At 37.5% G+C, this 23,556-nt stretch overlaps 1 protein-coding gene across 1 annotated transcript; it reads left to right on the forward strand.

Moving 5' to 3' along the window:
• Positions 1 to 439: 439 nt before the first annotated feature.
• On the forward strand, positions 440 to 23,556 carry RAD50 (RAD50 double strand break repair protein). Its single transcript, XM_056349362.1, has 26 exons — positions 440 to 513; positions 1,627 to 1,803; positions 2,207 to 2,290; positions 2,523 to 2,674; positions 3,284 to 3,469; positions 3,619 to 3,823; positions 4,277 to 4,405; positions 5,176 to 5,341; positions 6,170 to 6,363; positions 6,941 to 7,147; positions 8,015 to 8,197; positions 8,383 to 8,540; positions 9,444 to 9,619; positions 10,326 to 10,563; positions 11,981 to 12,170; positions 13,093 to 13,219; positions 13,454 to 13,647; positions 13,927 to 14,037; positions 14,612 to 14,704; positions 14,784 to 14,897; positions 15,700 to 15,827; positions 16,567 to 16,791; positions 19,836 to 19,921; positions 20,270 to 20,412; positions 22,609 to 22,742; positions 23,091 to 23,556. Exons 2-26 carry the CDS (start codon positions 1,675 to 1,677, stop codon positions 23,275 to 23,277), a joined length of 3,939 nt encoding a protein of 1,312 aa, XP_056205337.1. The 5' UTR covers positions 440 to 513; positions 1,627 to 1,674; the 3' UTR covers positions 23,278 to 23,556.

The following is a 23,556-nucleotide window of genomic DNA, read 5'->3' on the forward strand; positions in this document are numbered from 1 at the left end:
CAGCTGCCGCGCCCACCGAGCCAGGCCACCAGGCTGGAAACGTTATTTTAAAACCCTCTGAAATTAATATTTTACAATAAAAGTGCGAATGGCTCCTCAGCGGAGGGGAGAAAATCAACGGGTGCCACTGGAGGTCGCCAGGACGGGGCAGGCAGGAGAGGCTGGGGGAGAGGAGAGGGGCATGGGGAGAGGCGCCGGGGGGATGACAAGAAGAGAGGCCAAGGGACGAGGAAGCGAGGGGCCAGGGGCATGACGAGGAGAGGGGCCATGGCGATCAGGAAGGCAGCCGAGCGGGCGAGGGGGACAGCGGCCGGGGAACCGCTGGAGCGGCGCTCCCCCACCGCGCCCCCGCTCGCCCCGCGGCAGGAAGGCAGCGGCCGGCGGCGCGGGGCAGGGCCGCGGCGGGGGGCGGTAGCGGGCCGGGGCCGGCCGGGCGGGGCCGCCATTGCCGGGGCGTGGCGGTGGCGGGCGCGGTGGCTGCCGGGGCGCGCGGGACGGCGGCGGCGAGCGGAGGTGACCGGGCTGGGGAACCGGGCGGCGGCGGCGGCGGGCTTGGGGGGGGGGGGGGGGCGGGCAGGGCCACGGCCGCCCCCGCCGCGCCGGTGCCATCGCCTCTCCCTGGAAAATGTTCCACCCCCGCTGCAGCGCGGAGCTCCGGGCGGGAAACTCCCGCTGCCCACCTCTGCCCCAGCAGCGCGGTTTCTCCAGGAAATGCCCTTTCCCGCCCGGTGCCCCCACCGCTGCCGCCTGCCTCCAACCGCAGCGGCGGCCGGGCCGGGCCTCGCCTCGCTGGGCCTCCCCGGAGGCGTCTGGGCTGGGGGAGCGGGGTGCCGGGGAGAGCCCAGAGGGGCGAGTGGGAGCGCTCCGAGCAGCGCGCTTTCGCCCGTGTGAAACATCTCAAATGCACGGAAATGCACGCCTGAAATACACGTGTTGACCCTGGCTCGGTAGGGCCGGAGTTGCCCACCCTGCGGCAGGGGCTGCTCCCGCCTAGGCCTACCTGCCCCTGGGCCTGCTTGCCCGTGGGCCGGCCTGCCCCTGCCCCTGGGCCTGGGCCTGGGCCTGGGCCTGCCCACCCCTGGGCCTGCCCTGCCTGCGTGCCCCTGCCCCTGGGCCTGGGCCTGCCTGCAGCTGCAGCCAGGCAAGCCTCCTGCTTTTTTCTTGCCCCTCATACCAGGACAAGGATAATGCTGGGTGTCCCATACAAATTAGAACACGGCCCTGGGAGAAACAGGAGGTAGCAAAGTTTGCACAGTGTTGGGTGTTGCAGTACAATGGTGGATTTTTACAGGGAATAAAATGTTGGGGCCTCTGTTATGGTTGGGGCATTCTGAAAGCATGTGCATGGGTTTTGTGATGTGGAATAATGGGTTATTTTTGGCCATTGTTGTTGATTTAATGGTAAATAGTATGGCACCTCTCTTAACTTGCAGTTGATTAGCTTTTCAGTTTAAAAAAATGAGTTTTGCCTTCATATGTTCTTTACCTTGAGCCACAGCTGAAGAGCTTTAGCTGTGTTTTTAAAGATGTTCATAATATTTGGTGCATGTATAGATGTGTTGTCAGCTTTCAGTGATATGCTGTGGTTTTTGCCTTCTAGATTTTTCACAAAACTTTATTTTACAGGATTTATAACATTTACGTTTCTGACTTTGGAAGAAGAGTTCTGCAGAAATGTCAAGGATTGAGAAAATGAGTATCCTTGGAGTGAGGAGTTTTGGGGTAGAGGATAAAGACAAACAAATTATCACTTTCTTTAATCCATTAACTATTTTGGTGGGACCAAATGGTGCAGGAAAAACGGTAAGATTTGCTGTATATTTAGTTTTGGATTCTAAATAGTCTGAAAGGCCTCAGAGTGGGCATAATGATCTCTACATCAAAGTATTAATAATAATGAAAAATCTTGCTGTTGACTAAGTATTGTGGTGTTTAGCATTGTTAGAGATCTGCTTTCACACCTGGATTTTGCAGAGCACTGATCGATATTTTTCATATGAAACTGATCCAGATCCTGATTAAAACAAATTTTGCAAAGTACCATATTCTCATGATACTAAAAAAAAATAATTTTATATCTTGTTTCTCTTTCCTAGCATGTTTAACTCACTTGTAAATATTTTGGCTTTTACTAGTTTTGCCTGTAGGCCCTCTTGTTTACTCTAAATTGCCATTATAACTACATACTTTTTTTCTCGTTTCTTAGACTATCATTGAATGTCTTAAGTATATATCCACTGGAGATTTTCCTCCTGGCACCAAAGGAAACTCATTTGTTCATGATCCAAAGGTAACAGTCATACCGACTGTATTAACTGTGTGTTTATTCTAAAGTGAATAACTGCATTCAGGGTTATGATGAAAACAGGGATACTAAAATTCTAGGCAGACATGAGCTGACTATCGTTTCAGGAAAAACAGAGCACTGAGAGGGAGGTTAGAACATTACGCACAGCTGGGATGGTACCTATTCATTTGGACGTTGAGAAGAATTTCTCTTAATTTTTTTGTTTCTCCTAAAGGTTGCCAATGAAACAGATGTTAGAGCTCAGATTCGATTACAGTTTCGAGATATAAACGGAGAGCTTGTAGCTGTCCAGCGATCCATGGTCAGTACGCAGAAAGGCAAGAAAACAGAATTTAAAACACTGGAAGCTGTCATTACTAGAACAAGGTAAGTTGTCAGGTTTTTTTTTTAACTTTGACATAAAGAGCAGTTTGGGTTTTGTATAATTTTATGTATAAGAGAAGACAAAACTTCATAATGTATTCCTTGAAGTAGCTACCAGTGCTTTTAGACAAAAACTGTGTAGTTTCATCACTTTATCTATTAGTTGATTCAGAAATCCTACATTTGATAGCCACTACTTTTTGAAAACTACTTACATCTGTGAACTTGCATTTATTTGAAAATTGTATTAATAATGATATGGTTTGAAAGGAGCATTGTGTGGAGTATGTGGGCTTTACTTCTTTTAGCACCATTTGCAGTTTCAGATCGTTGTTGGCCCATGTTTAACTCCAATCTCCACTGTTTAAAAAGTGTATTGATTTCATTCAAGATGTCTTTTCTCCCTGTGGTGGTTTTGCATAGTTTTAAAATGTGAAATAGTTTTGACTACAAATATTGACTGGGTTAAAGGCAGGTGTTGAAAATGGTAATTGTGTGCTTAAAAATTGTTACTTGTCAACATTTTGAATAGTACATTACAATGAGATTATACTGTTAAAAATGAAGTTTTACTAGAAAACTTTGGTGATTTTCTTTATCTGTGCTGCATAGGCATGGCGAGAAGGTCAGTCTGAGTTCCAAGTGTGCAGAAATTGATCGAGAGATGATCAGCGCCCTTGGTGTTTCCAAAGCAGTGATTAACAATGTCATTTTCTGCCACCAAGAAGAATCCAACTGGCCACTAAGTGAAGGGAAGGCCCTGAAACAAAAATTTGATGAGATCTTTTCAGCAACAAGGTTTTTCTCTTTACTATAAATAAATAAAAACTAAGTGACAAAATGTCTTCTCTAATAATGTAGGTGTGAATGACAATGTCTAAGACATTGTTTCATACATCAGTATTGCTATATTGCCAATAGGATCTGAAATTTTGTCTTTTTTTAAGGTATATTAAAGCACTTGAAACTCTCCGTCAAGTACGACTGAAACAAAGCTTTAAAGTAAAAGAGTGTCAGACAGTACTGAAATTCCTAAAACAGAATAAAGAAAAAGCACAGGACATCCAGGATCAGCTTAGCCATAGAGAGGCTCAACTGGCTGCTTCTAAGGAGAACGTAAAATCAATTGAGAGTCAACTTGATCCTCTAAAGGTAATTTGCATGGCGATTGCATTAAGACTTTAATACAAAACAATACATAAGTACTAAAGCTCACAGAAAAATGTCAAAGCTGAACAAATTTATTGATTATAAAGCCTCACACTTTTATGTTGTGTTATCTAATCCTTGGCTCTGAAGCAGAATCAAATGTATGTCAGCAAACCTGGCAGATGCTGGTCTAAATCTGTTGGAGGTTTAAGAACATAGTTTGTGAAATTCATCTAGCAGTGTTCTTTTGTAGCTTAACTTAAAATCTCTCTCAAGTTTAGCTGATAACTAAAACTCTTATAAACGACAACTAAAACAAAAACTAAAACTTAAAACCACCTATTTTAAAAAAATATTTTGTAAAGGTGAAGGGGACTACTATATTGTATAGAACTATTGATTATGGGATTCATAAGCTGGTGAGATATTTTACTTACAACATTCTTTCCTTTGCAGACTTCGCTGGCAGCGGTTGAACAGAATCTCATAAAAGCAATGAGGCTAGACAATGATGTGAAGGCCCTGGAGAGCAGGAGACGGCAGATGGAGAAAGATAATCAAGATTTGCAACAGAAGATGGAAAAGGTTGCCTTCTAAATTCCGTGCTGCCATCCTTTCTGCTGAAGAATCAGGCTGTCTTTTGCTACCCCGTGAACTAAGTATATAATTCTGTTACGCATCAGGTGTTGGTGAAAAATATTATCAGAGCCCACATAGCTCTCGTGATATTATCAGATATTGCAAATATGGCTGAATAAAGTTGTGTTAGTTTTATGTGTAATTTGGCTTAAATGGCTTTTTAACTTTTCCTTCCACCATAGACTAGCTTTTCAGGAAGACAAATGCTGACAAAAGTTTTCATCAAAGCGATAATTGCTGGTAACAATGCCCTGCAGTGTGCAACTTGAACGTACCTACCTCTCACAGTATGTAGATGATAGCCAGCACTTGTTTTGACCGGTATGGGATGTCCCCTGATGTTAATATTGTTCATCACCTGGGAGATTTTTTATTTTTTTTTATCTTAAAATAAGAAATAATTGTCAGTCTCCTCTTATGATTGTGCCAAGGCATTTAAAAGTTTTGACAAATGGAAGGAAATTCTTCAGTGGTGAAAATTCAGATTCATGTGTTTTATCAGCCTATGGAAAAATAGATTCTCCAGTTTTGCTTATAGCAGATTCAGTTTTTCTCAGTATACGTCTTAGTGTAGAAATCCTTTGTAGGAGGTGTTTATCTCTTTTTTTCTTTAATTCTGTTATGGTAAATACTGTACTTTCTTTAAAACATTGATAATTGGCTTGTGAATTTAGTGAATACAGGATAAAGTTAGCTTTTTGTATTTGGTAATACAGGTTTTTCAAGGAACAGATGAACAACTAAGGGATAGATACCAGAACCACCAGAGAGCAGTGAAGGAGAAGGAGAAGAGATTGTCAGACTGTAAGCGTGAATTAGATAGAGCCACTAAAGAATGCCAGAGATTTAACAGTGAAAAATCAGAACTACTTATTGAACAAGGTATTTTAGACTTCTGTAACCTTGTATTTGTATTTTAGTGTAATTAAGATCTGAAATGAAACTACTGATAATAATTGGAGGGTTCTGAACTGGACAAAACTGAAATGTTTATTAGTTTGGGGTCAGCTGCACGCTATGGTATGAAAATCTCACAGGTGGGTGGGTTTTAGTGTTTTTCTGCTGGAGTTTCCAATGTGTGCTTGTTCTGAGCTATAGTTACAACATGCAGTACATTTGTTCTTAAATTGACCATTCTTTATAAAAATATTCCAAATACGGTGGCATAGAACAGTGTCAGTCTAGCAGTTTACAACAGAGTTGTTTTCACTGTCTGAGCATCTTTAGGTGATGACAATACCTGCTAGCCAGATGTGATTGTATAGCTATGTTTTAATCAAGAGGAATGTGAAAGCTGAATGCTTGGCATTCCCAGAGTCAGGGCTGGGGACTAGTCAGAGGGCTTTAGGATAATACTCTTTCATACATTGTGTGTTCTATTTTGATGGACTATGGCTATTTCAGTAAAGCTGCAGTAGTTGAGATGCAGAATATATGCTTACATGAAGTATATGTGGACTTTATTTGTTCATAAATAATATTTCTTTCATGTTTTAAGAGGCTTTATTTTAAATTATTGATTTATTTAATTAATACAAATTTAGTTACGTGCAATCACAATCATTTAAGCTACAGCTTATTTGTACTGTGGAGCTTTTTGTGGTGTTTAAAAATGCTTCAGTTTCAAACACCTTAAGAAAATAGTTACATCTTAAATGTATCTTATGCCTCAGTTTTGGAGCGTTTATGTCATGTTTTCTTTCTGTGAAGGTCGTCTTCAACTGCAAGCAGATCGTCACCAAGAATACATCTCGACGAGGGATTCGTTAATTCAGTCTTTGGCAGCACAGCTGGAATTAGATGGTTTTGAGCGAGCACCTTTTAATGAAAGGCACATTACCAGTTTTCAGAGGTTGTTGAAGGAAAGACAGGAAAGAGATACAGAAGCTGCGAATCATTTGACGGTAAGAATGTTGGGTTTTTAGTAGTGTAGTTAGTTATTAGTGTATTATTGGTCCATATGTGTCTTCATGGTGCTGGGAGGAAGAAGAAGAATGTTGTTGGGGAAAAACTGAAGCCATGTGGGTTTTTTCTAGAATTTTTCACTATGGGTTGCCTAAATCTTTCCATGGAAATCAGTTTTGGAACTAAAAGTGGTCATGAAGTGATCTGAATTGCCAAATCTATTGGACAGGCAGTTATTCAAACAGGTTTTTCTTAGCAGCCCTCTTGTGCAGGTGGATCACTGACAAGCTAAAAAAAACTGAGGCAGAATTACAGACAAGTGGTTTAAAAATAAGCAACTTTTTGTTGAAGTCATCTTCAAAAATGGAGTTGTTCTCGTAGAACGCTGCTGGTATGATGCATGTGCATTTTCCTATGGAAATATTTCAGCAGAAAGTTTTTGACAAGTTTTAGTTACCTAAGTATTTCAATGTCTTGTATTACAGTGGTGAATATTTGCATGCTAGTGTGAAGAAGTGTTTTTAAATGTTTTTTTCCTATGAAAACAATGAGTATGTTGTTGCTGACTTCTTTCAGAGAGAATTTGTACGAAAAGAAGCAATGAAACAAAAACAGATAGATGAAATAAGAGACAAGAAAACTGGGTTAGAAAGAACTATTGACCTGAAATCAGACATTCAAAATAAGAAACAAGTTGAGCTGAAGAATGTAAAATACGAATTGCAGCAGTTGGAGGCGTTTTCAGACAGAATTGTGGAGTTGGATCAGGAGATTGTCAAGACAGTAAGTTAATATAATTGAAAAATGTGTAGAAATTTTAAGTAAAAACTTTGGGCTTTATCATTACAAAACCCCTGAACAAACCTCTTGATGTTTACTCCATCTGATGCGTTTTTACCTTTTTAATACCCTCTCCATGCTTTGTCTGTTTAGGTGGTGCACCCTTTTGGGCAGGGACTATTCACTACTTTGTTTTTGTACAGTGCATGCATAAATATACTGCTTCTGCTTGGTGAGTTATAAATAGGGTAATACCCACAGTTGGGGATGTCATAAGATTAGTCAGTCTTAAATTATTGGGCCAGAAGAATATGACCTAAAGTGCTACACTACCTACATTTTTCCAGATAACTTGTCTGTGAGTGAACTAGTTGGTTGTAAGTGTTTGATCTGATGAAGTATTGTAAATTTACAAGCATTTTTTGTCCCAGTTGAACAGCTGGTTATGCCTTTGTAGCCAAATATCTTATGTTTGTTAGTAGCGTGTGAATTCAGTGCTTGACAGCGTTTCTTCTAGCCTCACTAGGATAATTCCAAATTTAGTGTACAGTAAATGCTCAAATACAGAGAATCAAACTATATATGAGTGAGCTTCCTGAAGCTAAATCACAACATTACAGCTTACAGTAAAAGCATGAGGAACTTGGGGCAGTACTACATTGCAGAACGGTGCATCCAGTATCTGCTTGACTTTCCCCGTGCCAACATCACAACCTTTGTCCTTTTTCAGATATTCTTTACAAATCTTGTGTCATTCCTGTAACAGCTAATGATACTGATACTGGGCAGCTTAAGAGCTTTCTTTCATTTCCTTTAGTTAGAACTTTATTGATTAGTGTGATTATTTAAGTCTTCTGGGCTTTTGTTTAGGAACATGAGCTGGAGAAGGCTGAGAAGAACAACAATGTAGAAGCACTCAAACTGGAAGTACAAACTCTGCAAAATGAGAAAATAAACCTGGACAAAGCTCTTAGAAGGTTGGATCAAGAGATGGAACAGCTGAATCTACATACCACGACAATTACCCAAATGGACATGCTGAAGAAAGACAAAGTAATTTTTCTATCATCATCTCATAAGAGAGGGACATGAAAGATTTGTGTATTTTTCAGGTGTTTATCAACAATCATATGTAAAGCTTCTGCCTGATTTCACAGAAGCCATTAACTTCATGAATGTATTGAGCGACATAAATATGAAGATATGAAAAAATTAATTTAAATGCTTCATTTCCCCAGGCAGACAAAGAAGAGCAGATTAGAAAAGTAAAATCAAGACATTCTGAGGAACTGACATCACTTTTAGGATACTTTCCGAATAAAAAACAACTTGAAGACTGGCTTCATGGTAAAAATAGAAAGATTAATCAGACAAGGGATGATCTTGCTGACCTTAAGTAGGTATTAATTTAACTGACTATGTCTCCATAAGTATTTCTGCAATCATTAATGTAAATGTTGGAAAGTTTAATATGCTTAACATACTTGGTACTTTAATTCATTATTATTTACTTATAAAAATAAAAAGAAAAAAGCAAAGTCAAAGAAAGCATCCTGCAGAATTTGCGTAATGTATAGCTGATACAATTTGTGCTAGTTACTACAAATGTTGTGATTTTATTATGTCAAAGGCAGCACTAAAAGCAGATCAAAACACTGTTCTGGAACATCCTTAATTGTTTGTATGTGCTGGAGTGGAAACTACTGGTCTTCTGACTTTCTTATAAGTCACAGAGTGGTTAAGAGACTGTATCACAATTTCATTTACCTGTTCCTGATTTCATTTGATTATATCAAACAATTTGTTTAAAAGAGTAGGTAACATCACCACACTATGTAGTGATACACATTAAACTTCCACAAAACAAAAAATATCTAAGATTGAAGTATAAAAATACTTCATAATTCAAAAGTATGTACGGAACAGGGGTAGATGCTGCATTCTTTGCATAAGAGGTTCAATAATACCTCAAAAGCAATAACTGCTGTAGGGGAGAAAAGTTTGTATTGTATTATTCTATGAAGTTTTGTATGGTTTTGTTTTTAGGAATTAGTTTCTCATCAGTAAACATCTAGAAAACAAATAAGAATTAAAATGAAACACACACATGAAACACTACACACACTGTAGATTCATAAAATGTTGATATTATGGATTTCCTGAAAAGTCATTAAAGAAGAACTGGTGAACAGCTCTGTAATACCAATTTCAAATTAACTTCCCATGTTTTTGTTTTTGCTTAAACAGTTTAAAATCTTTGGGGTTTTGTAATAAAAGAGTTTATGCATTGATGTTTCAGCAAACGACTGGCATCAGCAGAATATCATAAAACATATGTCAGTAACGAGCTGAGAAAAAAAGAAGCACAGTTGTCTCTTCATGAAGCAAAACTTTTTGATGTTTGTGGAAGCCAAGATTTTGACAGTGATCTGAAGAAACTTCAGGATGAAATTGAAAAAAGTTCAAAACAGCGAGGTAAATTCATACATAGCTCTACTTTTTCCCCTGAAGCTTGTTTTAAATGTAAGCCACAGATACTGAGATCGTCTGTTGCTTTTGCAGAGCAAACAGCAGGCATGGAAACTTGACTTAAGGGAGATTATTACTGAATCTTAGTATTCTTCAGCAATTTTTCCTTATCTTTATTACTATTTCTCTTTTACACTTAATCGCAATCAGTTATTTGAATTCTTTCAGTTAATTATCTTATTATGAGTAAATGAAATGTATGCTTTGGGTCACTGTGTATGTAGATCGTGACCTTCTCAAAGCTAAGGAGATGTTTGCGTGTGTGCATCTGCCAGGTGTGAAGACAAGCACGAAGCCAGCCTTTTGGCATGAGCTTGGCCCATAGGGCCTACTACAGTCTGAAAGTAATTAATTTCTGCAGGAAGTCCACACTTCCACTGGTTCATTACAGAGGGATGAGCGTGGTTTAGTAAAACAAGACTCTTTAGAATAATTCAGGTTTACAAGGACTTGAGGAGGTGATGTAGGGCAACCTGTTGAAATCAGGGGCAGTGCTGAATTCAGACAGCGTCACTTACGGCCATTTCGGTTTCCTGCCTTTGTGATTTTGTGGGTTATAGTTTTGTCTTTGTTTATGGTAACTACATACCTAGTTTAGATCTGATTATAGAGTATTTATTCAACATAAAGTCTTTCTTTCTTTTTAAACCAGCTGTGCTTGCTGGAGCCACTGCAGTTTATTCGCAGTTCATTACACAACTGACAGAGGAGAACCAGTCATGTTGTCCAGTTTGTCAAAGAGTTTTTCAAACAGAGGCTGAACTGCAAGATGTAATTAGTGATCTACAGTCTAAGCTGCGTCTTGCTCCAGACAAACTGAAGTCAACAGAGTCTGAGCTTAAAAGAAAAGAGAAAAAACGTGATGAAATGATGAGTCTTAAACCACTTAGGTAAAGTACTTCACAAACTATATTGTTGCAAGCTGTTTTCTTTCAAATGCTTGGGTTTTTACTATTAAAAATTATGTAGACATCAAGGAGGCTTTATTTCAGGGCTAGTTAATTCATAAAAAAACTTTCGTTATTAAGATATGTATTTTGCTAGCATTTGTTCTCTGCTCATTTGGACTTTAATAATCAACTATTTTATATTTTTGGTATTTCTGGTCCTTTGAAGGCTCTCATGAGAGTGAGGCAGAAAACATGTTTATATACTTACTTTTCTACTGATTATTTACCCTATACAAACATAGTTCCCCTCCTTGTTATTTATCATTGTAATTTAAAATGGACAGGCTGGTTTTATTGTTACTGTTTTTCATACAGTGTCATCATAAATATGTTTCTTAAAAATGCTGAAATGGAAGGTTGTACAGACAGAATGGGAACTGAACTTCTATTAAACACCCTTTAATAATACCTTGATTTGTATCTCTTTTGACAATACTTTTGTTGCTGGCAGTTTTGTACAATTTATAATGTTCCAGAAAGGCATCTCTGGATTTTATAGTGGATTGCCAATGCCATTTATGTTTCCTTGAGGTTCAGTCATGTTCAGTTCCATCGTTTGGGACTGCATCTCTGTCCCTGGTACTGATAATCCGTATTAGATTGGACTGGATTTATTCCTTTAGTTATTTAAAAAATCTTTTTATCTTGTGGATTTTATGGTTTGTGGTTGTTTTTTTTAACTTGCAGGGTAATACAAGGTATAGGTAGTACTAACAAATTCAGGAAAAGTGCCTACAGTATTTTCCAGTTTCCAGGCTGAATTAGTCTGCGTTTTTAAAGCTATGAAAATTCTAGATAGGGTGTTTTGTTGCCTACCTTTTCTCTTCCTGTTGCCTCCCTCCAAAACATAAATAAGTAACACTAGCCCTAAAGGGTTTTTGTCAAGGGTCCTGTTTTTTTTTTCTTAGCAAATGAACAGCATTTGAAGTAAGGGTGGAGCATGCAGGTTTCCTGCCAGTCGGCGAAGAGGGTCTAGTCTCAAAAAATTTGCAGACCATTGTTCTGAGAGAGTTTGGAGAATATATATGTTCGAGGGTAGACCTTCCCTTCACAAGAGGGCACTCTTGTACAGTGGGTTTAGATCCAGTCTGAGCTCTTGCTGTAATTAAGTTAAAAACCAAAAGAGATTTTGTTTGCTTCTTTGTTTCAACTCACCTATCTAAAATGAGAGATGTATTATCTTAGCTAAATATAAAACAAGCTTAATCAAATGTAGGCAAGGTTAAGGGGATACTATTTCAGCTAAATTTAGTCTTCCACTATTAAATCATATCACCAATTTTGTAATCTCAGAAGTCGTAAGCTTATGCTACTGTTTTTAACAAAGGAAACTTAATGGATTTGTATTTTCCTTAAGGCAAACTGTAGTTGAACTCCAAGATAAGGACATACCAAACTTGAGGAACAAGATACAGAATGTACAGAGGGATTTAACAGGCCTGAAGGGTGAGATAGAAGAACAGGAATCGTTCTTGCAAAAAGCTTTGTCTGAGGAGGAAGGTGCCAAGGCACGTTTACAGGATATAACACTAATGGAAAGGTACCAGGTATGCTTTGGTAATTTCTTTTGATACATAAAATTATACTCACTTACTAGCATTTAAATATGTAATTATTCAATAATATAACAAAACAATAATATAACAAAACTTTGAAGCCTAAAGACTTTTCAAGCAAGTAAAAAGACTTTAAAAGATGGCATTATGTAGGTGATCTTGGTACTAGAAAAACCCCTCTAAGTTTTATGTAATGATTTTTTCATTTGAGGACCACAGAGTCCCTTGAGTTCTGACTCAGTTCTGTGCTATAGTAACTGGGAAAAGAGGTCTAATCCAGAACTTGAGCATGATCACAAGTATACCAAAGTGTTTTTTGGTCCTCATAGTCATTATAGTTCAGTGTATTCTCAGGATCTATGCTGTGTACTTTCTGAAATCTTGCCACATGTGCGTCCTTGTTCTGTGCCCTTCAAATATATGGTAAAGGGGAATGGATATCCTACACTTTTTATTAGACTGCTTTGAACAGTCTTCGTGCCTTTGTTACCAACACAAAATATTTGCTCTGTTGAGAACCACAAGATGAACAGTTATGCAGAGAACCTGGGGCTGAGCAAAGGACTGAGTATTTCACGAGTGGGAGGTGCAGCAGCTCCTGAGGCTCCAACAGTTCTGTTTTTGGAGGGACAGATAGCACATGTAACTGTTCTGAGGTGGGCTGATGTCAAAAGCCCATCCATCCGTACTGACCGATTTCCTCTATCAATTAGGAATTCCAGTTTCTAGTAGCCTGTGGGCTGACATAACCTTATTGCTAGTGATGTGACATTGCTCCAACAGAGGAGGTAAATTTGAAGGTCTTGAGTCATGTGTGCCTCCAGCCCCAAGCTTGTTCTTGTGTGCTAAAGGTAAAAACTACATTGTTAAACAATAATACAATAGTAATAGTACTTTTCCCTCATACTTTCAGACTGATATTAGGGATGTTGAACGAAAAATTGCTCAGCAGGAGGCTAAGCTACTAGGGGTTGATTTAAGTCGAACTGTTCTACAAGTAAGCCAAGAAAAACAAGAGAAAAAACACTTGTGGGATACAGGTAGGTCATGCAAAACTGGTATTTAATTCTTGTATTGAAAAAAGTGTTCCAGACTTCCTACCATTAAAATTTTAGTTGACTAATTTTACTTTCTGAAATAGCTGTATTCTAATAGTTTGTTGTTTTGGTGTTCTGGAGTCATACTAGCTTAATTTAGAGTTAAATTTTCATAAGGAAGACAATAAATGTTTTTAATAACAGATTGTTTCACTCCGTGTTTACTTTCATCTGCAGTTACTGGTAAAATTGAGTTAAATCAAAAACTCAAGCAAGACCAGCAAAATCAGATTCAGCAGCTAAAGAGTACAGTTAATGAGCTTAAAGCAGAGAAACTTCAGATTTCCAGCAGTATGCAGCGTCGTCAACAACTGGAGGAACAAACAGTGGAATTAACCACTGAGGTTCAGTCCTTATGCAGAGAGATTGAGGTAGGAAGTACTCCTAAGTATTTAACCCTTAGCTTTGTTGTCCTGGGGAAAAATAAATAATACTGTATACTAGCAATTAAAATACAATTTTAAAAGTTTCTCCTGTGCTGCTATCTTTGCAAACTTCCAGAACTTTATTAACAGATATTATCACATCTTTTGTTTTTAACACACTCAAAAAAAGAAAGAAGTAACCACATGACTTTTTTACCACTTGAAAAATTATTGATCTTTAACAAACTGAGAAAATAAAAAGGACTTTCTCCAACTACTTTTCAGGAAGCAAAAGAACAAATACTGCCTTTGAATGCAACTTTAGAGACACTGCAGCAGGAGAAGGAAGATCTAGTCAATAAAAGGACTGCAAGTAATAAACAAACACAAGAGAAGGTTTGTTTGCTTTTGGCGTATCTCAGAGATAGGATTATGTATTGTTTTTCAGGCATGGATGGAAGCTGTGGTAATGAGTTTGGTTTTAGGAAACAGCAGTGACTTTAGTGAATGCTTTGGATTGGTGGAGCTTTTAGTTATGTTCCTTTTCTTCCCTAAATCAGATTAACTCAATTGTAATTAGCCTTTGGCAGTCATGTCAAAAAGCTTCTAGGGACACATGGCAATATTTAGTGACCAGTGATATTAAAAAGCCTTTCTAATAGATCCAAGAGGAATAGCAGGGATGACTGTAATCTGTCCTTGACAAAAGACAATCTGTTTTTTTCTCAGGTGAAGTGTCCCTCTTGTGTAAGCACGGATGAGTGACTTACCGTTTGTTTTGGAAAACATTTTCATGATAAAAAGGTGTATCTGGCTTTCAAAAGCTGAAGGCTTTATTAGTAAATTAAAGGGATTTATGATAAGGAATTGTACTTTTGACAGTAGTGTTGTCCAGTATCTAATCTTTGATACAGAGCATATCAGTTCTTGGACATAAGACTACATTTCATTTGAAATCTTCTCCCTGCAGATAGATGTCATAAAAGAGAAAGCTAAAGACATAAACAAGTATGTGAAAGAAATTGAAAACTATATTCAACAAGGAAAAGACGATTATAAAAAGGTAACCTAAAAAACAGTCACTAAAATACTACTTCAAAAGTACTTTCGTGTTTAAGTCATATACTATTTTGTTTCTTTAGCAAAAGGAGTCTGAACTGCGTGAAGTAAATTCTCAGTTAACTGCCTGTGAGAAACAGAAAGAAAAGATAAGCAAAGAGATGGAAATGATCCGACAAGATATTGACACTCAAAAGGTAGATGAGTTGTTTAACATTAAAGTATATTTTGCATAGCTTAAATAATTTCAGATTTTGGTTTAAGTCTGCCTAGGTCCGTAGTGGTGCAAAGTTTGTCTCCTCCTGTTTTCTTAATCAGTTGTTAATGAGAATAGCTGCTACACATGCATTAGGCTGGAAAAAGTCTTGACATTTGTGTATGCAAAAGTATAGATGCATTTTAAAAAACTTTTATCTCTAACTGTCATTTTGTGGTATTTCCAAAAGGGTTAAATCTGCTGGGACAGTAGCCAGCATTTTCAAAAGTGCCTTTGTGTGGAGAATACCTGCCTTCTGAAGTAAGGTACCAAACTGCAGGTACCAAAAGTTGCTAGTTACTCTAGTTTTTGTCGTGTACTTTAAATTTTTGGGTATATATTTCAAGTACTGTTTACATTCTTTTTAGGAGAGATGTCTTTCCCTATTCTACCCCACCACTTACTGTCTAACTTGCAGAACTGAAATGGGGGACTTTGTTAAATCTCATCCTAAATTACTTGCCCCATTTGAAACCTTGATTAATATTTGCACGTAGGATCGGTCTTGTGTTCACCTGTGACAATGAATACTGTTGGGCATTATTTCAGACTGGAATATGGAATAATAATTCTGATTTCTATTATACCCTATTTCTAGCACAAGGTAAGTTCTCACTGTGATAATATTCGTTGTTGTCAATTACTTTAGCTTGCAGCATGTTTTAGAGTTGCGCAGAACTCGTACTTTGTAATTGAGAATCAATATACTGAAGCATATACCTTCTTTCTTTCTGTGGAGATAGATACAGGAAAGGTGGCTGGAGGATAATCTTACTTTGAGGAAACGGAATGAAGAGCTCAAAGAAGTTGAAGACAATATAAAACAACTGGTGAAGGAGATGGGAGAAATGAAAGTCCCACAAATGAAAAAGTAAGCATCTTCAAAACAGCATGGCATGTTTTGCACAATAATGCACTGAATATCCGAATGCAATACTCACTGTGCTTTAGTGTGTTTCCTGGTCCACGTTTCTCCGCATTCACATAGACTACTTCCTCCTTCAAACTCATGTTTGCATAGTCCAATCCTTTTTTTTTAATGACTTCCACTGCTAAATCCACATTTAAAAAATAATGCATGTCTCTGGATAAGAATATTTGGTTTTCATTTTCAGTCTGCTCGCTTAGGTCTCAGCATCAAATTTTATATTTACTTGAATAGTTTAATATTAATTGCTTAGATAATAAACATTTTTGAAAAGGAGTTAACCCTATGCTGGTTCTTACGTGTGAACTATTTATTTAGCTTTCTAGAGGTTACCCAATTAATTAGTCTTATTTTGCTTAGTATCCCAATTTAATTCTACTGGTGAAATTATCAAGTTCGAATTCCATACAATTAACTTGCTTCTCGCAATCAGAATAGCAATTTGAATATGTTCTTAACAAACAAAGATATTTTTATTTCAATAATGTCTTGATTTCAGTGATGGATTTTGGATTACTACAGTTTGAATTGTTACAGTCTTTATAGGTACAATATAATGAGCTACTGTCTAACATAAACTCAAAACTAGAACCTTGATTAAAAAATTAAATCATTAATTATAAAAGACTTAATATTAAATCATTAAATACAAAAGACTTGTATATCAATTATGGTTTCACAGTGAACAAAAACATTTAGAGGAGAAAATAGAATCTCTGAAAAGAAACCATCATGTTGCACTTGGCCGACAACGTGGATTTGAGGAAGAGATTGTTCGGTTTAAAAGGGAGCTTCAAGAGTCTCAGTTCAAAGACGCAGAGGAAAAATACAGGGAGATGATGATTGATATGAGAACAACAGAGCTAGTGAACAAAGATCTGGACCTTTATTACAAGGCTCTTGATAAGTAAGTATTGTCATATGATGGTAATTCTTAAATGTTTTTGTCTTTACTGATAACCTGGATACAAAAGCAGCTTTCGGTTTCAGACTTTCAGAGGTAACTTAATATATTATAATATATATAGTAACATATATATTACTATATATAATATACATATTATATAAATAGTAAATTGATATAATTCTTTGAGATATATAATCACTTCTCTTTATAAAATCCGGCATTTAAACATTAAGATAACATAACAAGGTACAACTTTTAAAGTAAATTAATGAAAATAACAAACTGCACAGGATTGGTAGGATGTAGGAAATTTTTAAGATAATGCATATAATGTACATACAGTTAATGCATTGGTCATAAGAACTGGAGTTTAACTAAGTCTAGTGATCATTATCATTTTATTCTCAGTTCTCTGTAGGAGCTATTTTGAGTTATGGCTGTACATGTTTGCAATGCAACAATTCAAGTCGAGAGAAAGAACAGTGAGTGAACCCAACACATCACCTGTCTGTGCCTTCTGTGCTGAATTCTTGGTCTGAAGTAATCTTTTGATGGGTTGCCTGTGGTTAGAGAAGTCCAGACAATAAACACATTCAGGTTTGGTTTTCATATGAAAACATGTGGAAGAACCAGTGGAGCCGCACGCTGTTCCTCTGTCCCTATGCCTCTGTAGCTTTTTTTTCCCACTTGGAGGCATTTTTAGGAAGCTTCTTTAAGTGTGTGTCCCAAAATTGCTGACAGTTTTTCTTTTTTCCTGTAATTTTGGTGGGTTTTGTTTTTGAGGGAAGTAGAGGAAAATATCACAGGATATGCAATGGATAATTGGGAGAATGTGTTTATTAAAGTCAGTTTCGCATGTTATCTCAAACACATAAACTCCACAGTAAGAGTTTATGAAAGGTGAAATCTGTGTTTAAAGTCCCTCATTATTAATTCCAGGTCTTTCTTGCATAGTCTGTTATACCACTTTCATTTCTATAGCAGTGTATTTTAGCATCTTCTGGTAGTATCTTAACATGAATAAGATATGCTACGTAGATTTCTTTTTCCCTCTGATCTTCTTCTCAGGTAAACAATTGTGGGTTTGTTTAAGGATATTACAGTTTAGAGGTGTTTTTTTCCTCTTTTCCAGTGGGGGGGGTTTTGTGCTTATATTAGAGAAGGCAAGATCAAAAAGAACATGTCTTGTATTTGGTGGAAAGTGCAGTAAACTTCATGTTTGCTTCTGCTTCCTCTGGAAGGTTGTTTTCTAGTCTTGGCCTTACTGGCCAGAAATAGCATATCAAAATTCATAAACATGTACAAAGTAAAGATATGGCTCCCTAAAAAAAACGAGTATGTTCAGTTATGATGATGGAATTGCACAGAGCTATTGCAACTTGATGGACAATGGGGAAGGATCTTGGAATCAGTGGACACGTTTCAGGAAATATGAAACTGGTGCTCAGTGACAGAAAGATAAATTGATTAAGAACAGAAATAAGAGAAAGAGAAACATTTTGGCCACTGTATGAATTCCTAATACAGCCACGTCTTGAATACAACAAGGAATTTTGGTCTCCTGTATTAAGAAGGGTCTAGTAGTGCTGGAAAAAGGAGCACAGAAGAGCAATAATGCATTGAGGGTACAGCATAACGATCGAGAAGAGAAACTGAACAGACGAGAACTTTTCAAGTTGAAAACACAATGTAGAGGAATCCCATTTTAAGCCATTTTAATGATAAAGTAAAATAAAATTAAACATAATATTAGAATGTAAGCTAAACCAAAATGTATTTTGTGAAGATCTAAATTGTTCAGAGCATGTGTAATTCTTCCCTTTCAGCTTAAATGGAAATGCACTCCAAGAATTTCCCTTGTAGAATTCAGAATCTTTTTGTATGGTATCAAATCATCTATTGTTTCTATTTAAGGCAAAACAGGAAATCAGTCTTGTAATTTCAAGAAAAATAGATAAGCATCACTTATTGGTAATCGTCTGAAAAATCGGTGAGACGAAATGTTAACTCTAATGGCCGGAGATTGAAAGCTGTATCTGTAGCTGGGGAAACCAACATTTTGGGTGTTCTGTGCTATCAGTTCATCTTTATTGACTTAATATTTAGAGGTTTATGATAAATATTGATGAGGAATGCATTCTTGGGTTTAAGTAAGTAAATAGTTGAAGACGCTTTCTTCAGAGTTAACAAGTCCTAGTAGAGTTGATACTTCAGTATTCCCCAGGACTAAGTCCTGTAAGAGGGGAGGTAGGGAAAATAGATGTAAAAGTCCGTTTCAGAAGGATATTTTATTTCCACCATATTTTTTTGAAAGAGGACATTGGCATAAATTAGGCAAGCATTTTTTTCATTACAGAGTACTTTTTCTTTAAAAAGCCAAGTTAGAAATGTAGCATCCTGTCCTTTCTTGAATGCTTTCATAAGGAATCATCTATTATTGAACTAAAGTCACATTCATACATTAACCAGGGAAATTAAATGGAAAATTATCAATGACATCCTATCATACTCTTGATGCTGAAGGTAAAGGTAGCTCTAGTCATAATGATTGTCTGGGTAATTATATTTTCGATAAGAATTCTCTGCTCTGAGGGAACTTCACAGGCTCTCCTTCCTGACTGAGACCCAGTTAGTTGCATTGTTGGAGGACTGTGCCAGTGAGTAACACTGCTCTTGCTTTGGAAGACTTAAACATCAGGTTTGTCTTCTTGGTGTCGGTCTGAAAATACACCTCACACATAAATTAGAAATCTCCTTAAAAGTCAGGTGAAGTTGCTCTCTCTTGAGTGAATGCAAATCTTTTTGTCTGTTACTCTCCTACTTCTTGAGACTGAGCTGTTTGTGCGAGTAGAATTATTTACGCAATAGAGTGTGATTAGTCTTTAGATGCTTCTGCATTCAAAAAGAACTAGTGTTTATTATATTTTTAGTGCAAGTATTTAAGAAACAGGAAGGGAGCTGCAGCCTTCCTTAAAGTTCCTGTAGTCCATAGCAGTCCATGGTTGCACCTATAACAACTTCCATTTTTTGTTGTTCTTCTTTAGAGCAATAATGACATTTCATAGCATGAAGATGGAAGAAATCAACAAAATAATTCGTGACCTTTGGCGAAACACCTACAAAGGACAAGGTATAAATATTGAAAAACCAGGATCTGAAAATAGTTTCCATTCTAAAGGCTACATTTGTTGTTCACCACTGTAATCTTTGTATTACACATTATGTAGTAAGTTACAGAATAAATAGAGCTAATTTTCCCTTTTCCATGTTTTCCAAAGGTAGGGTTTCCTTGAAACAGGAACTGCACGAGTTCATTCTTTCAATTCTGGAAAAATGAATTTCAAAGATGGATCTATTAGTGGGAGTTCTGAATAGAATTTTGTGGTTACTGCCTGTTGTACCTCTCTACTTCCACTTAACCCTATGATATTTTTAAAGTTTTTTGGTAATGTAAAAGCTGTCTCCTTCCTGTTTTCAGATATTGAATATTTAGAAATCCGTTCTGATGCAGATGAGAATGTCTCAGCCTCTGATAAAAGAAGAAGTTACAATTATAGAGTGGTGATGATAAAGGGAGATACAGCACTGGATATGCGAGGAAGATGTAGTGCTGGGCAAAAGGTAATCACATTTTATGTTTAGTATGCAGTAATTAGGATTCTGAAAACGGACGTAGGTGAATGCAAGAGAGTAACACGTTCTGAAGTGACCCTGAAGAACAGGTGGCTCCAACTCTAATTTACAATTCTGTACACCTCTCCTTCACTGTATCTGGGTTTTGCTGACAGTATGCAATATATGATTCTGAATATCTGAACCCTATTTTGAGGTGCCAGAATCCATTGTTTCGATTGGGGGCGGTCAGAGTCCCTGTAGGAGAGAAGGGTTCAGCTTCCTTCTCTCCTACAGTTCAAACCCTCCTAGTCTGTCACTTGCTGGTTACCACAGAGGGTTCCCATATCTTTAGCTCTGTTGACTTGCTCCCATATTTTTTCCTTTCTGAGGACCGGCCCTTGGTTTTCTTTTCACAACTGTGTGTTTGTCACCAAATAATCATACCATGCCATACTTTCAGGCATTGCATTTCATTCTGTCCTATCTGTGTCAGCTATCAGTTCTGCAGTCTGGCCATTCAGCTGTCTCGGAACTTTAATAATGCCCACTGGCCAAGCAGCCTGATATCACACCTGCCTTGACAGTACCAATGATCAGAGATCATCACAGTTAACCAACCACACCTCTTTCACATATTGGGGCTTGAAAGTTGTTGTTTCCACCTGTCTGTTATGTTATGATTGAGCATCTAAAACAGTCCTAAGCAAGAGAAAAGAACCAGTCTTGTTCATCTGCCTCCAAAATCACCGTCTGTACTTTTTTTCCCATACGTCAGCTCTTTAAAAGAACATATTACTTGTAGTCGTTTGATACTTGGCATATTGGTTATGCCACTCAGGCAACCAAAGCTAACTGCAGTATTACAGCAGGAAACACTGCTTCTTCCTCAGATAAACCATTTCCACTGGAACAAGCCATCTTCCTAAAAGCAGAGATAGTAGAAAGGAACAAAAATGCAGACATTTCTTCCCTGCTGGAACATTTTCTGCCCATCCTTTGTGCCCGCTGCACTGATAGTAGAAGACCTGGAGAGCCGGTCTTAAGACACTTACGGCTGTCTATGCAAGGTGCCACTGACAGCCTAGCCCACACTGCGCCTGTGTGAGGGAGATCCGTCCTCCTTCTGCAGTCGGAGCTGGAGTTTTTCTTGTTCCCTTTCTTCTGCTGTACTGAAAGGGCTATATGATGGCACCAGATTTAGACCTCTTTGATGGTGAGGAAGAATTGCCATTATCTGAAGTAACAAACTGCCCACTTCCTTACCTGAAATCAAGGAATAGAACAAAATTCTACACAATATTTTTAAGTACATACAGCAAAAGAATCATGAAAGGATATTTCATGAGAAGATAAATACTGTATTGTTGCTTGTTCATTTTTATGAACATGTTGCTTGAATATGAAATGCTGTTCAAATTAATTCCCACCTGAGTGTTGATGTGTACTTAGTTTTGAAATTCCATACTAATTTTGGGGGAAATCCAAGTCATCTAAAACTGCAGTATAGACAAAAAATGTGTCCTCTCCTAAAGTAGTCTAGGATGTTACGTTAGAGTCCTATGTAAATGAGAGTGAAACTTGTTCAGTTTCTTAGCTTATGTTCTGAGAATTCTTCTTTGATCGTGAACTGTGATGCCAGCAGTTGTGATAATTGGAAAGTATTTTTGGCAGCACAGTTTCCATCAAGTGTTCTGTAATTTTCACTGGTTCAGGAGATCTAATAATAATATGATTAGGCATGTTAATAAAAACCTAACATGTAAGGTGGTAAATCCTACTGTCTTCAGTTTCAGTAAGTAGTCAGGAGTGCAGTAACTCAAACTCAGTGATAAGCGTACACATATCCACCATCCCTGCTGCAGTAGGAGGGGCTGAAACAGTATAGGGGTAATGCAGATGGCAGTGTCGTAGCATCTTTACCGCAGATTGGAGTCCTTCCAAAATCTCCTGAATTTTAAGTATTTGACTTCTCTGATGTTTTTCCAGCAGTATTTTGTAGAATGGATCTTTCAATTCAAACTTGGTTTTAATGTAGTTTTTCAGTAATTATTTACTATCATTTGGAGAACTATCAGCACATGGTTATATAAACTTTACTTATGGTTTCTAATGGCTTTAAAATAGCATGTTACATGTAGTTCTTCTATAAACACTTTGAAGAGTGAGATTTTGATGGTGTGTTTTGGGGTTTTTTTTCCTTAGGTGCTTGCTTCTCTTATTATTCGTCTTGCTCTGGCAGAAACATTCTGTCTCAACTGTGGCATATTGGCACTAGATGAGCCTACTACCAATCTTGATCGAGAAAACATAGAGTCTCTTGCACATGCCCTGGTGGAGTAAGTGATCTTATGAAGCTTAAAGATTTATATTTTTCAAATGTTAAAATATAATTCCCTTCTGCTGACTATGATTAAGATGACATATCTTTGTTGGCATCTGCAAATATACATGCAAAGCAGTGGGTTTAGATTCCCTCTCCTTTATATGGAAAAGAAAAAAATACTTCTTAAATAATTTGAGGGGGTGTTATGTGGGTAAGAAGAGTTGCTAATCAGTATTAGCTTGCTTGATGGTTCATGTCATTCGTTATCAATAGTTAAATATTTTTGTGCTATGTATGTACAAGTTCTCTAAAACTAGAATGCGATTTAGATAAACGTACACAGAATAATATCTCTTTGTAGGATAATTAAAAGCCGCTCACACCAGCGTAACTTTCAGCTCCTGGTGATCACTCACGATGAAGATTTTGTGGAACTTCTGGGCCGTTCTGAATATGTGGAGTCATTCTACAGGATTAAGAAGAACATTGACCAGTGCTCTGAGATCATGAAATGCAGTGTCAGCTCCCTAGGCTCATATGTTCATTAGCATTTCAAGTAATTACATATTATAGACTGGCTTAGATAGAGGTCATATTAAGGCATCTGAAAGTACAGATTCTTCATATCATATAATGTCAAAGACTTGTAATGAATTTTAGCTAGAGTCTTAAACTATTAGATTTTTAAACTTCCTGTCTTTCTATATACTTCTGTGCCTGGGTTCAAATCACCATGAATTGGAGTAATTCCATTAAATACAATGCACTTAACTTTCAAATACATTTGATGCTTTAAAAGTGAAAATAAAGTCATGATGTTCTTTGCA

This window comes from Falco biarmicus, chromosome 8, assembly GCF_023638135.1.
Source record: "Falco biarmicus isolate bFalBia1 chromosome 8, bFalBia1.pri, whole genome shotgun sequence".
In the NCBI taxonomy this organism is placed as follows: Eukaryota; Metazoa; Chordata; class Aves; order Falconiformes; family Falconidae; genus Falco; species Falco biarmicus.